We start from the raw sequence: 15,554 nt of genomic DNA on the forward strand, positions 1-15,554 counted from the left end.
CACTTCTCTTAGAATAAGTCCCCTTGGCTGGTAGAACAAGGTTTATGCTATAGAACCTTCTCTCCACAGCCCCAAGTCCCCCTCTATGATCTAGCCCTGCTACCCTGCCCCCCACCCCCACACTGGCATTCACCTTTCCCACCCCAAAAAGTGCAGTTCATGGTAGGTAACCTTTGTAGAAAATGGTTTTAGTCAGTATCCCAGTATACACACCTCTTTTTAATTTTTTTTTTAGAAGCTCCTCTGAACACCAGAGATGACGAAAAGGAACTGTGTTCTTGGAGTTTTTAAGCCTTCGCTGCACCAAAAAGGGTGTTCTGAATACTTGAGTTTTGTCTTGTGGTTTTGTTTTTGTTTTTTATTTAGATCCCTTAGGATATAAGGGCGGGAACACCCCTCTTTTCCCAAACTGAGGGGGCGAGAAGGGGAAGAGAAGCAAGCCATTGGCTGCCGTCTGGCTCAGCTTCCCAGCCCCTGTCCCGGCTCAGGTTCTTTCACCAGAACTAGTTATTGCTTCCATGTCACAGGTCTAGGTAACACTCCACACAGGGTGTGAGCCTGGTCCCACTCCATCTGCAACAGCTCCTCTGCTCTGAAAAACACCAGCCCAAGAGCGCTTACCCAGAAGAAAATTCTTCAACACTCAAGGTCACTGAAACATCATTAGTGCAGTTGAGAGGAAACGCTTACGATTTGGCATATAGTAAATGATTATTGGCACAATGTTCCCCAGACAGTTTTATGTATAAATAGTGATATGCACTCGGGCAGGGCCTTGGCTGCATCAGCCGATCTGCACCATTTTTATGTCAGCAGTGATCCCATCTCTTCCCTTCGAGCACTGCAGGGACAGCTGCTTCATCCTGTTCTCCAAGGCCTGGCCCTCCGGGGAGGCGCTGTTCTGGCTCTTCCCACCATCGCTGCTGCTGCTGTTGAGGACCCGGTTGTTGTTGGCTTTGTCACTCCTTTTATTCTCTGCCCCTTCTGCCCTGTCTCCTGTAGAAACGTAAAGCGTATTAAGTGAGCACTGACGTTTCCAACAGTCACCGGGCCGAAGCCAGTCCTCCAGCTCAGCCCTCTGGATCTCCCAGCTTTGCCCAACCATGCAGATCACAGGTCAGATTGCATCGGGTAGCTGCCTCCTGGTTTTATCCCTCGAGGCCTTTTATATCCTTGTCTTATTCATTTGATAGCTGCAAAACCGCCCTCCCCAAGCACTCGGTTAGCGGACTCCCGTGATGGGACACAGCCCCAGCTCAGCTTTAAGGACACTGGTCAGGAGCGGAGCCAGAAGCCAACAGAACAGCAGCATCTTGTTCAGAGGCCCAGAAGCCAGCATGGGCAAAAGGTCTAGAACGGCACAGACTCAGCCACAAAGGCAGTGTGAGTCACTGGGCATGGCGGAGGGGGCTGCACTCACCTCGTTCTACCTCACACTCCGGGGAGGAGGCCCCACTGCATTCACTGCGAGGGCCCAACACCGGAAACATCATCCCAAACTCTGACAGGGACACGGGGCTGGGCAGGTCCAGGCTGCCAGGCCTGGCGACGGCAGGGAACTGGTCAGGTATCTCAGACGGGCTCATGGGTCCCGAACTAAAGCTGGACACGGACTGGGTTTCCGAGTCATCTTCAGATACAAAGTTGCTGCAGTTGTCATCTTCAAAAGCCTCGGAGGCCACTAGGATGAGAGAAAACACCAGTCAGACCGCAACTGCCTTCTTTACACCTCCAGAAGGTTCCCTGCTGGAGGGCACAGACACAGCTCGGGGATCGCTGAATCCCTGCTGCTGTGGGCGCCTAGTGGAGGGGGTGTGAGCCTCACGGGCCTGCGTGACCAGATTGGAAGCAGCTTGAACGGAAGAAGCAGGCGGGACCTGTGGAGACGCCGCGTCCGTACAATAGCTTTCTGGCCCTGCCCTGGAAGTCCGTGTTTCTAGAAACATGCCCAACAGTGGAAGACACGCTCAGCCACAGATGGGGGCTTCTCTCCACCCCAGGCCCAGCGGCCCACACACGCACAGAGAGAGCCGGGCTGGCCCTCTGTAGTGCGTCCCAACGAGCCAGCCAGGCTTTAGGGCTTGCTTCTTCCTCAGCACAAGCAGAAGCTACCGCAAGAAAGGGCCCTGCTCATCGCTGGGACCTCTGCCATCCTGGGTAGCGCAGCGCCCTGTCTCCTAAGAGGCACAAGGAGGCAGAGTGGATGCGGGCACAGGAGGTGGAAGGTGAGTAAGAGCAAAACTGTAACCCCCAAATTAAAAACTACACGCTCTGAGCCTACCTAGATCACTGTGTGCTGCAAAAGAACAAAGTCCCTCACAGTGTTCTCCAGCTCGTTTATTTTGGGGAACCACCGAGGCGCGGAGACCTGTCATCCCCGTGGTATGAAAGCGGCTTCAGCCTTGAGCTGTTGCCCCTCAGCCTGCACGCAGTCCTGCTGCTGCTCTGCTCTGCTCTTTCCAGTGCCACTCCCCTTTCCGCCTCCCTCATCTTCGAAAACAGCCCTGCAGAGCCCAGACGGGAGGCCCCAAAATGAGAAGGCTGTAACATGGCGACAGAAAAGGGACCCGAATTCAAACCCCAGCTCCACCCCGTGGCACGGAGCCTCGGGCCAGGTGGCCTGACCCGTTGTTGCTTCGCGGGGCTCTCGATCTGGGCCCACGAGACGACACCCACTCAAGCCCCTCACACATCTGGGCTGCCGAGTGGTTGTTCTCCTTTGCCCCGGGCCTGCCACTGAGACATCTGTCGACTGCAGACTCCTGGGGAAGGAGCCCAGGGAAAATGCCAACAGGGATTACCCCACAGAAAAGGCAAAGAAAGGAAGGCGTGCGGGGTCTTCTTGCTTGGCATGAAGGGAGCACGTCAGACTTCTAGCGGGCTGGGGTAAGGGAGAGATTGGGGGAGAGGCCATGCGTGATCAGACATCAGTGAGAACCGCCACTCGAGTTGTTACGGCGTAGCAGGGTGATGTCACTTAACTCTCAGTGTCACCCACAGTGGATAGTAGGTGCCAGCCCGCTCCCCATTTTCCAGGGGAAGGAGTGAAGCTATAACGTCACGCCCTTGCCTACTCCATGACTATCACGATGGAAGGCCAGGATGTGGGTCCAGTCGGCGTCCAAAGTCCTGTTAGAAAATCCCTTTCTTCTAGGACGTCCAGAGCCTCGACTGTTCCCACACACTTTGAATGTCAGAGAGAGGGGTGAGAGTATATCATGTTACCTGACCACGGAATCCAGACCCTGGAGACCACTGAGGAGCTTCCTGATTGGCACAAGCATCCCACAAAATGTGGGGCGCCGCCAGAAGTAGCCCTCAGGCCTACCCGACTCAGGCCCGCCGGTGTGGGCCAGACAGTCCTGGAGGCAGATCACACCAGCTGTCACCTCCCCTCTTGCTCACGAGCCCCCGACTCACCGGAGACGGCATCTGGCTCGGGTTTGCTCCCCGACAGGTCCTCCACGGACGTGCTGCTGCCCTCGGCCCCGACACCGCAGCCCCGCGGCCCCATGGCGCTGGAGCGCCGCCGCTCGTGGATCTCGTCCGAGATCATCTCCAGGTTCTTCAGGGCCGTCTTGTACTCGCCTTTCGCCAGGGCCAGTTTGGTCTGCAGATCGTCCACGGTCTTCTTTAGTAGCTGCTCAAGAGAAGGGGAGGCTCGTCAGGGAAGGCCGCCCTACCGCCTGGCAGAGCTTCTGGTCACGCGCGCTTCACGCCATCGCCCCACACACTTCCCCAGCCCACTCGCGGTCACCTCCCTGCCCGTGCTTCGGAGGGCAAAGCAGCCATCACCACCCCAGTCCCCTGTGGGCAAGACACGCAAGCTCTGACACCCGGAACTGCCCGCTGGGAAGCAACACGAGTGTCAGACTCACAGAAGGCTCCCATTTTAGCCTCAGGTCCCCCCCAGACTGCAGTTCTCAAAGGTGAGCCTGCATCGGCTTGTTACAGCGTGCGGGCTGGGCTCTCCCCCAGGCTTCCTGGCTCAGCAGGTCTGGAGGCGCCAAGAACCTGCATGTCTAACAGGCTCCCTGTGACACTGAGCTGCTGGTCCTGGGAGTGTCCCGAGCACCACCGGCCACTACTCGACAGGACGGGACAGGTTCCGAGGGAGTCGGAGCTCGCTGAGACCCACCCAGGGTTCCTGTGAGGCCTGAGCACTCAGCAAGGAATATGTCTTTCTCCCCTCTGCCCCATGGCAGCACGAGGCCACTGGGAAGTCTGCCACACAGATAAGTGGGGCCGAGTGCAAAAAGAATCCCACCAAAAAGGCTACACGTACCTCCAGCTGCACGTAGTACTTTGCCTTGAGTTCAAAATAAGGCCTGTGGAAGACAGGAAGAAAAACCACATGAGGAACATAACACCGCGACCCGGGGTGTAGAGGAGACAGTCGCTGCAGCTGGCCAGCTCAGCCTTCCAGCTCAGTCAGCCCTGACACGGCTGTGAGATGGGGCCGGATGGGTACGGACACCAGTCAGGGCCCCCAGCTTCCCTCAGGGCCCACGACAGAGGCGCCTCTCAAGCGATGGGAATCCCATACCTAAACACAGCCAGGAGCCCCTGTACCCCAGTCCACCTTCTCCCCAAGGATGAGGAGCAGACACACCAGAGAAGTTGCCTCAAACTGTTCACCTCTGTGAAGCTCCAGGTCTGCCTGTGGCTGCTGGGGCTAGGCCATCCCAAGTCATCTCTTTTGCTGGGAAGTCCAGCAAGTATGAGTGAAAAGCAGGGGGTCTGCCCCCAAGATCATTACTGAATAAAAATACACAGCAGTGGCAGCGAGATGACCTTGGGAGAGACTGCCATCTAAACCAGCTTGCAGCGTTTCCTCAGCTTCTGGTCCACAGATGACGCGTGTGTGTGTGTACATAGCTCGCTCCTGTTAAGCTAACAGGTAAACTGAGGGACTGTTAAGCACAGTCAAGGGCACAAACAAGTTCCCCAAAGCCCTGCCTCAGGTCCCACCCAATGGCTACACACAGTTTGCTCTTGAAACCCCTTTTTCTGTCTCTCCCAGGTCAGTTCCATCTGGACACCCCTGCCCACCTACTGCCTCTGGAGGGTCTATAAGCCTTGGGGACCTTGAGATGGGACCCTAAATACCTGGTATGAAAGGGTAAGAAGAGGAGGCAGAGGACACCACAGCACCCAGGGCCGCACGCCCGGACTCACTTGGACTTGTTGATGGCGCGCTTGAGCTTCTTCTCCAGCTGCCGCATGCGGCCCATGGCGGCGGTGTACCGGGCTGCTGTCTCCTTGTGCACCAGCTCGCTCCTCGTCTTGGTCTGCTCCGCCTCCATGACCTTCAAGCGACAGCAGAGGTCAGCAGGGCCAAGTCCAGAACAGTCCCTTGTTGGGGCGTGACTCAAGACATTTAAAAAATACTCTGAGGGGCCTCCCTGGTGGCGCAGCGGTTGAGCGCTGGGTTGCAAAGCTGCCCGCAGCCTCTGCAGCGCCGGTTCGATCCCCGGCTGCTCCCCGGCCACCGGAGGAGGGTCCCACATGGCGCGCAGACCTCTCCTGCCGCCCGCTGCTCCCCTCAGCAGTGTACTTCGGTCCTTCTGCCTGCTCTGCTCCCCGCTCTGGCTCTGGTGAATTCTCTCTCACCCTCCCGCGCTTCTGACTGTACCCAGTGCTTGTACAAATAATTAAAAAACAAATAAATAAATAAATAAATAAATAATACTCTGAGGATACTAGTGAGCACTGGGATTAAACTAACTGCAAGCACAGTAGGATTGCTTTTCCCTACTTAGCTCGGAAAAATCTTGTCAGATGAGATTAAGGAGCCAAATTGGCTAAAACAAGGAAAAACACAATCAAAGGAAAACGCGTCGCGTCCACCAGGGGGCACGTGTCCACCAGGGGGCAGAGGCCTGGGGCCCACACAACCCGGCCTTCCCAGTTTGGGCGGAGGGGAACTGGGAGTCATCTGTGTCAAGCTTTCTATTTCAGGAAGCACAAGGTCGTCCTTAATTGTCAGATCCCGCAGGACTGGAGCCAGTGACAGGGGACACTGAGGGGGCAGAGCTGCTGGAGGCTCTTCTAGTCCAGCCCCACGGGCAGCCTCTCAAAAGGAGCCACCACGAGCAGGTTCAAACTCTATCCCCACTCCCTCATCCCTCCATCCAGGCCTTATGGGGAGCTCACTCCCCACCCCCGACCCGAAGGAGGGGCAGGCATCCACAACACTCTGCTTGAGCCGTCCTCCTAGGAAACGCAGTGGAGTTAGTGAGGGGGAACGGCCTAGCCGAGCCAAGCAGCTATCCCTTCACTTCTGATTCCGAGCAGAGGACAGAGGGCAGCAAAGGGGAGCTGGTCAGGAGCCAACCAAGGTCAAGGATCACAAGAGCGCACCTCTTGCTCACATGCCTCCCTCTCCCACCCCCAGCCCTGTCTCATCAGAAGGCCAGGCCCCTGTGCCTGCAGATTCTGACCTCATCTCCAAAGCCCCTGCCCTCCCACCAGTCCGGCCCAGCATGGTTTGGGCCGTTCACAAGATCTTCCACCTGGGATTCGAAGTCCAGCCAGGCCCAGGACTCAGAGGATGGGCCCTGCAAACAACCCAGCCCTACTGGGGAGCCCCATCCACAGGCAAGACCTTCAGAGAGGATCCGAACCACACAGACCTCAAGGGACACTGGTAAGGAGCGGCCCTACGTCCATCGCGGAAGACGGTGTCCCTGAGCCTGGCTTAGCACGCAGCCCAGCAGAGCCCACCGGGAGGACAGCCCACAGGCTGTCCTGGGAGTCTGCTTTCTGCTTGGGGAAACTGCACACAGAACTCACCCGAACCAGAGGGGAGCTGGGTCAGATAGACAAGGGAGGTGTGAAGGCCCTCCCGTCCACAGTGCCGAGCACCCCCAGACCAGACGCTCACACATGACAGATCCTTGCAGGCAGACGCACGCACACGCCCCACCGCACACTCGGCCGTGACTCATACCCTCTGGGTGGCGTGATTCAGCATCTCCTGCCAGGCCGAGTCGAACTGCCGCTTGTCATCCTCCAGCAGCCGCTGCTCGGCCAGAGAGATGGTCTCCTTGGCGGCCCGGAGCACCTCCGTGGCCCGCTGGAAGTCCTGCGTGGCTTTCTGAGCTTCCAGCTGAGCCTGCGCGAGAAAGAAGCCCCCGTGAGATCTCAGGAGAAGGCGGGGCTCCCGCGACCCATTCACCCACCAAGAGGTGCGTGTCCAGAGGTCCAGGACGAGGCCCGTCCATCTCTGTCAACCCACTTTGGACCAGGCCTGGGAGCAGGGGGTCCTGGTTAGGGCAGGACGGGGAAGGGGCACTGGATAGGTGATTTGCACGATCCACATCTGCAAGCCAGCTCTTGGTCAGAGTCTGCAGACCGGCCCGTCTCCTGACAGGCGACGCTTCTGTTCCCTGATGATGCCAAGGAGGCTACCGTGGTCCTCAGCACTGTCCTTGTCCAGATCCATAGCTCAATTTATGGCAGGTTACCACCAGGAAGGCCCCCCATGCCCTCCATAGGTGGGGCCGTGGTTCTCAGAGGCCAGACTGTCCTCAGACTCAAAGCTGGCGAGCAGCAGGGATGGGACTGGACTCCCAGTCCTGGAGTCCTCGTCTGGGCTGTCACGCTGCCAGGCAGGCCTGGACTCACACTCGCCGACACCAGCAGCGGGTGAAGGCCCATCACACACAGTCCTGTGCTCAAGGAACCTCAAGGGGCGAATCACCAGCAGCTGAGGCTACATGAGTCCAGTGCCAGGCGCGTGTCGGAGTGGGCATCAGAAATGGCATCTGCCCAAATTGAGTGGAAACACCCCAGCTTTAAAGACATACCGCATGTAAGAATGCTACCTATCTCCCTAATAATTGTTATGCCATTACATGATGAAATGATATTCTGGGTACACTGGATTAAATAAAATATATTTTAAAATTAATTTCACCAAAAAAAAATTAATTTTGCCTTTTTTTCTACCATGACTGCTAGAAAACTTACAATTACATCACACATTTTTTGTGGGTAGCAGATATGCCTCTCCCAAAAGTGGGCCACGTGACTGCATCAAAAAACAGCCATAAAGCCTCTGGCCCCCACTCCTGGCAGGTCTGACTTTGACACCCCACCTCAGCACAGGCTCGCCACTGCCAGATGCGGGTGCAGCAGCACCCTCCCCCCGCCATCCATGGCTGACCAGATCCCCACGTCAGTTATAGAAGCCAGGGGGATGCCATGGGGCAGCCCCTGGGATGCACAGGCCCCAGCCACCTCACATGACTTAGAGGAAGTCTTCAGAAACCACAGGCGAGGACTTTTCAAAGGCAGTTAAGGGGACACAGCAGGCCCAGGCCCAGGCGCCTGGTGACCCCTGGGGCCACTGTGTCCTTAGTGAACATGAGCTGTGTGTAGGCCAGGCTGACCCTCGGGCCACGACGCCCTGGGCAGGGAGGGGAAGCGGGCACAGGTGGACTCTCAGATGCCTGTCACACAGAGCGAGACATGGGGATGTGAGAATTACCTCCTTGCCTCTCACAGCCAACATCACATGCGCGACTGGAAAGAATTCCTCCCCCGAGCAGGAGTTGTGAAAAATGTCCCAGTTTCCTTTCTGAGCATCTGAGAGAGATCAAAACCTTTGAGAGAAGGTTCTAAAACACTGCTAGCCTCAGGGAGGGAGGGGCGTCCAGGGCGGACATCAAGGTGGCCAACGGGCAGGGCATCCCTTCTGGCTCGGTTCAAGCTCTAATTTTCTGCCTGTTTCTGGCGATCCTCAGTGTCAGCAGTTGCCAGAGAGACAGAGTCTTTCAGTTCTGCAAAATTCTTACCTTCTATACCCCTTTCAACTACTGAGGTTAACTTGAAGAGAGGCCCGAGATGGGTACCAGGCATGTTGACGCCATTTTGTCCCTGAGAACATTTGGGTACAAACACTTTAATTAGAATTATCCCAGAACAGACACATCTTCATTTGAAAGCATAGAGAGAATTCCATTAAGCCCATTTGGTTCCTTATTTTTCATATCCCGGGTTCCTAAAATTTTTATCTTTATTTAATCAAAATTATTTCCATTAAAGGTAGTTCTTTTCTATTTCAAATCAAAAGCTTTGAGCCATTGCACCATTTCCTCCACATCAAATCTTTCTAATTAAGGTTTGTGCCATGAAGTTTCTCATTATTTCTATCAAATTCTAGTTTCCTGGTTCAATTTTTTCACAGATCTAAAAATGTGTGCAACATTTGAACATCAATTTTTACTCAGGTCCAAATGTTACCATGTACAGTTCAGTCATTAGCAATCAACATTAAACTGCGTAATACACAATAGACTTAATGATACATATCATAATAAATCAAAGATTCACTGTGGGTATTTATGAGCAATAGAAAACCTTGCACGGTCTTTAGAGGTGAGCACAGTTGCTCAGACGGCGCACAAGCTCTTCAATACATCAGTGTCAGCAGAGCCTCCAGGGACTAGGAAAGCCAGGGTTAAACAGAAAACGCTCTGAGGTTAAAGATGAGCTGTTTAAAAATAAAATTTAAAAAGCCCTTCTCTGCTTCAAATAATATAGCCAGAACAAAACGGTTAGCCGAGAGTAAGACTGTCGTGGGTACATGTTGTAGAAACAGGCTGACGAGCATTTAGAGCTCATTATACTAGGCTCTCTGCTCTGTATGTATTTGAAAGTTTCTGTAATAAAAAGGAAAAGCAGGGGCCTCCTGGGTGGCTCAGGCGGTTGAGTGCTGCACTGTGAAGCTGTCTGCAGCCTCTGCAGCGCGGGTTCGATCCAGGCAGGCTGGGGACAAACCCACATGGAGCAGCAGACCCCTCCTGTCTCGCCCGCTGCTCCCCTCAGCAGTGTATTTCAGTTAATTCACCTGTTCTGTTCCCCACTCTGTCTCTGGTGAATCCTCTCACCCTCCCGCGCATCTGGCCTGTACCCCAGTTCTTGTATAGAAATAAATATCTCGGGGCCTCCCTGATGGCGCAGCAGTTGAGCGCTGGGCTGCGAAGCTGCCTGTAGCCTCTGCAGCACCGGTTTGATCCCCAGCTGCCAGCGAGGGTCCCACATGGCACATAGACCTCTCCTGTCTCGCCCGCTGCTCCCCTCAGCAGTGTATTTCTTCATCAGTTTGCCTGTTCTGTTCCCCGCTCTGGCTCTGGTGAATTCTCTCACCCTCCCGCGCTTCTGACTGTACCCAGTGCTTATATAAATAAATAAATTAATCTTCTTAAAAATAAATAAATATCTCTTTAAAAAAAATAAAAATAAAAAGTAAAAGCAGAAAAAGGTATTATCACGTGCGGCTACCTACTCAGGCTTCTCCGAAGCAGCCCTGTCTCACACAGAAGCCCCAGGCACAGGGCTGTTCCCCTGGGTGTTCATCGCAATGAGATAAACCGCGCGCTCAGTCTCCCGTTGCCTCAGCCAAGGCCAGGGGCTCGGGGCACCCGTGGCGAGTGCAGACATGCGCTGCCCGCTCCGCTCCTCTCCTGCTCAAGTGGCCTGATGGGAGCAGCTGCAGAGCGACACATTGATGGGCGCCCCACCGCCAAACCTGGTCGCCCAGCCAACGGCATCAAATAGAGTCGTCTCTGGGCTCAAGAAGATGCAGAAGCACCATTTAAATTAAAATGAAAGTTGAACAGCCTCAGAAGTCCCGAGGCCTGCTCACGGGACACATCTGGGTGTTCCAGTAACCCCAAGCCCGGGCAGGGTTCCCTTCTGCCTTGTTGGGAGCAAGTCCTCCCCCACAACCCACCCCCCGCCCTTTTCTCCACCTGACAAGACACACGCCACACCCCATCTCTAAGTTCTTCAAGGATGTGCTAAGTCAGAGAGCTTCTCCGCTGCTGAGGTTCCCCCCAAATCCAGCAGGGTGGCACCTTCCTCTCTGCGTGGGCTCCCCATGCTGTCAGTCCCAGGACAAGGAAGTCGCAGTTTCTCCCAGACTCAAGGTCAGAAAACATCCACACCAATCAGGGAAGCCATGTCACCCTTCCTGAGACACAGGCTGTGGACCCAGGGCCCAGCGGGTGGCCTGGTCGTCACCCCCCTTTGAGGGAAGGGGAGAATGTGCTTACATTGCAGACCAGGGAGACCTGGAATAAGCCACAAGCTCTGTAATTACGCCTCGTGACAGCTTTGCAGCTAATGAATAGCTGCTGGTTTCCCATGAGGAAGATGCAGCATAGCAGCAGAGACGTAGGTGTATGAAGAACTAGGGAGCCTGGGAATAGCCCTTCCCGCCCCTCCATCACCACGGGGAATCAAGGACCAGAAGGCTCGGATCCCTTCCTTCTCTCCCTCCTCTCCAGTGGACGGGCCAGGGTGGCTCTCGCCCCTGGTTCTGCCTCTGGGGACAGCCCCCTCTACTGGGGACTGTGAGCAGGGTAGCCCACATTTTGGGGAATAGTTTTCCAGAGAGCACCCGCCCCCAGCACCATACGGAGAAAGAGACCCCCTTGTAGCTTTCCAGCCACCAAGGACCCCAGCTCTTCACACACCATAGTGCCAACAAATGAAAATTCCAGTGCCCCACACAGAAGTGGCATTGACAGACAGGACAATGGGCCACTGTGAGGCAGCGAGCTGTGTCCAGGACTGAGAGCAACAGGGCATATTCCTGGCACCAACAATGACCATTGTCTTGGGTCGACAGCCTTGAAAAAGTCACCAGACATCTCCACTGCGAATGCCAGGCCTCTGCTACACCCGGGTATCATGAAGACTGGAAGGGTAGGATGCAGATTCCACCTTCAAGAAGTTCACATTCCAGCACTGGCACGTTAGCTCCTGGTGCAGAGGTCAGATCACAGACCTGGAGCTCAGGCTGCTGGGTCAAATCCTGGGCAGGCCACACATGAGCTCTGCGACCCTAAAGACTTAAACTGCTCCGTACCTCAATTTCCCCATCTGCAAAATGCAGACAACATCAAAGCTACTTCATGGGGTTGTTGTGAATATGAAGTGAGGTAACACACGTAAGGGGCTTAGAACACATGCACAGAAAGCAGTGAGGAAGTGTTGGCCGCTGTAACGCAGCGTTAGCTCGTGGTGCACAACCCACTGGACGTGCGTGACCTCTGCGGGGAGCGGATGAGCACCCTGACATTGTGTTTACAATGCACAAACATGTGCGTCTTCAGAGGATAACATCCATCGCGTTCATCAAATTCTGAAAGCAGCAGAGTTGAAGGAAAGCTCAGGGAGGTGGGGGCTGCAGCAAGCCTACAGAACTCACACCTCTGCCCCCCACACCTTCATTTTAAGCAGCCAAAGAGTAACACAGTAACGCTCATCTGTGGTGTCCAGTAGTTTTCTGCCCGAATAGAAATGTTCTCTGTCTGCCCGTCCCAAGATAGTTGCCATCCACCACACGTGGCTAGTGAGGCTGAAGAATTCACTTTCTGTTTTGTTTTACTGATTCATATTTACACAGCCCCGGGTGCTAGTGACGACCTCTGTGGGCATCATAGCTCGTCCAACTGGGGAGGAAAGCATCACAGGTGGACGACAGAATACGTAGCCACGTGGGGCATTCCATAAGTGAATAAATGACTGTCTTACCTGGCAATTTGAAGCAGGGGTGGGGCAGGCACAGCACAGAGCAGACACCAGAGGATGAAAGGGGGCCAGGCCTGACTGTGAAGGCATGTGCGCTGCCTCAGATTTGGGCTTGCAACACAAAAGTGCACGGTCAGCATTCTCCAGAAAAACAGAACCAAGAGGATACGTATCAGCCAGGCACCACATGGTGGTTCGATTAACGGAAGACCCTATAGACAGCCTAGTGTGGCAGGCGATACCATCTAGGCTTGTGAGATTGCGCTCTGTGACATTCACACAATGACAAAATCACCTAACGAGGCATTTCTCAGTATGTATACCCATTGTTACGCAATGCATGCCTGTACAGAGAGAGTAAGGCTTATAAGGAATCAGCTCCTATGATTGTGGAGGTAGGCAAGTCCAAGATCTGCTGGTGGGCTGTCAGGCTAGACACGCAAGGAACAGCCAGTGATACAGTTGAAGTCCAAAGGCTGTTGGCTACAGGATTCCCTCTTACTTAGTGGAGGACAGTCATTTATTCTAATCAGCCCTTCAACTGATTAGACAAGGCCCACCCATGCGATGCCGGGCAATCTGCTGTACTTAAAGTCCACGGATTTAAACTTTCATCCAACAAAAACCCGCAAAGAAACATTCAGAATAATCTTGTCCACACACCAGGGTACTGTGGACCAGTTAAGTTGACAGGAACTCATCAGATATAACAAAAATTTTAAGGAGGACAGGCAGCAGAATTAACAAGATTCAGCTGTGAGGCCATGGGGAGACTCCAAAAGGGGGCACTAGGAGTCAGGAATACCATTTGAAAGGCTATTTCAATAATTCAGGCGAGACATGAGGGTTCACACCAAAGATGTGGGAAGGGGAAATGAGTCACTTCACCAGTGTTTGTTAGAAGAAAGTATGAATGGATGTCGTAACTTGACATCACATACACATACATTTCACAGGAAGCTAGCCTTTCCTCATAGGTCACCAACCGGATAGAAGGGAAAAGTTGTTGTCCACACACCACTAATTGAAGTCACAGAGCGATTCAGGATTTGCAGTGTTTCCATAGTCAAAGGAGTCCTATGCTCTTTTGTGGATCACCTATGCCTACCTCTAATTCTTTCCAACCCGGAGTCTTTTTAGAAGACAGAAAACCCACAGTACAGATGTATTAGCATCTGTTAACTGCCCTTGGAATATCACAGAGATCACTGGTGTGGAGAGGACAACATGACAGGCGGAGAACAGACTGCGCAGTGACCTACAGTGAAACACTCAGACTCTGTGAGTGAAACGTCATATCCTCCCCTTCTGTCGAAGCATCCCTGCTTTAAAGAAAAAAAAAAAAAAATCAAGCCTCCCTTGTAGCTACCCATGACTACGTGGCTAGGTTCTGGCAGTGAAATGGAAGCAGTGTATTGTCTGGGACCTCCACATACACACTTTAACGTACAAAAGGCACATGTCAGTCACTTCCTCTTCCCATTTTACCCCTTCTGCCCTGAAATGCAGATGTGCTGGCTGGCGCTCTGCAGCTATCTTGACTTTGAGGATAGGACTCAAGCCATGGAGCAGTGAACAGGCCAGCGGGTCTTGGATGGCTGCTTCCAGGCTGCCTGTGTCAGGTCTTTTAGGTGAGAAAAGGTCTTCCTGTGTGCTCAAGGCACTATTTCTTGCAAATAAATGCAACTCCTAGTTGATAAAAGATGAGGCCACTGTTTTGTGTACAAGGCAATGTGGATTTAGAATTTCAGGCTGCAAAACTTCATCTGCATATTTTCTGATGGCCTTGGGTGCCAACATGGGGCCAGAGAGAAGAGGAAACTGCATAAACAAGTGCACATTTTCTTCCCAGAATGGCTCTCAAAAGAACCCACCACAGATGCCTTCCCCCACCTTGCTGAGTGCCCAGCCTACCCAGGTACAGTCTTCTCAGTCTAAAGAGAAACTTCGCTCATAGTCCAGAGACTGCAATCAAGAGATTTACATTCAGAGGATGAAAGAACCTTAGCAGATTTCCACATGCCACCATTTTTCAAAATCAAAAAGGTCCAGCGCTTTCTCTTTTTCTGTAGCAGGGCTCTTTGCTGAAGGACTAGGGAATCCACTTGAGGCTGGTAACGAATTGATGACCGAATGGTCTCGTTTCTGTACTTCCATTTAAATCACTTCTTCAAAGTGAGGCTTCCCAAATACAGCTGATCGTTGCCTTGCCAAAAGCAAGGAAGCACTCCGTACTCTGAGAACACAAGCTCCCTGGTACGAGAAAGTTTCCACGGAAAAAATATGAATAAACAAGTGAATAAACGAGCAAACAGTCTAATAAAGGCACCCAAGAATGAGGAAGGGGGGAAGCTGGAAGGAGGCGAATGCCAGCAGAGGCCAGAGAAGTCAGGGGAAAGACAGCTGGGCCCACATTCTAGATGGTTTTCAGAAGAGATCCAGTTGGCGTGGCCTCCCACGGAGCCTGGCAGCGCTCCACAATCAAACGAGCGCGCGTTAGGGGTAAATAGAAAAGAAAAATCTTCAGACGCAAGTCACTTATCGTAGAAATCCCCTTTCTTCCTAGAAATACCAGGCTTAAGAGTGGCTTGCACAGTGGGGTGAGCATGCTGAATGCTCTTGAGATGTGGGGTATGTCTGTTCACTCAGACCGGCCCAAGGCCACGGGCTAAGGAATGTGAGAAATGAGGAAAGGAGGATGAGGGCCCCCCACAGCCAGGCACGCTAGGAATTCTGAGCAGGGACAGCTGACTCCAAAATGACTTTCTCCATTTCTCCATCTGGCTGGTGACTCGACTCCACCATTGCCTGCGCTTCTAGGGCTGCCAATTTAGCAAATAAAAATATATGATTCCCAGTTTCATTAGGATTTCAGGTTAACAGCAAAACATTTTTTAAATTTTTCGATATTTTACAGCATTGTTTATTTTTGTGCAATGCATGCTTGTATGCTTTCCCCTTGTATTCCCCATAAATTCCCATCACCAATTTACCCGTGAACCATCACC

At 53.3% G+C, this 15,554-nt stretch overlaps 1 protein-coding gene across 2 annotated transcripts in view; it reads right to left on the reverse strand.

Moving 5' to 3' along the window:
• Nucleotides 1-284: 284 nt before the first annotated feature.
• The window catches only part of SH3BP5 (SH3 domain binding protein 5), a 47,950-nt gene continuing 32,680 nt past the window's right edge, over nucleotides 285-15,554 (reverse strand). For both annotated transcript variants that reach the window (XM_054689996.1, XM_037524564.1), the window contains exons 4-9: nucleotides 6,953-7,117; nucleotides 5,179-5,309; nucleotides 4,286-4,328; nucleotides 3,421-3,640; nucleotides 1,421-1,681; nucleotides 285-996 (exon numbers count right to left, since the gene is read on the reverse strand). In XM_054689996.1, the coding sequence (XP_054545971.1) occupies nucleotides 785-996; nucleotides 1,421-1,681; nucleotides 3,421-3,640; nucleotides 4,286-4,328; nucleotides 5,179-5,309; nucleotides 6,953-7,117 (1,032 nt within the window). In that variant the 3' untranslated portion in view covers nucleotides 285-784. The remainder of the gene's footprint in view (nucleotides 997-1,420; nucleotides 1,682-3,420; nucleotides 3,641-4,285; nucleotides 4,329-5,178; nucleotides 5,310-6,952; nucleotides 7,118-15,554) is intronic.

The sequence above is a fragment of the Talpa occidentalis genome, unplaced genomic scaffold, assembly GCF_014898055.3.
Source record: "Talpa occidentalis isolate TD23 unplaced genomic scaffold, MPIMG_talOcc4v2.1 talOcc4.10, whole genome shotgun sequence".
Classification (NCBI taxonomy): Eukaryota; Metazoa; Chordata; class Mammalia; order Eulipotyphla; family Talpidae; genus Talpa; species Talpa occidentalis.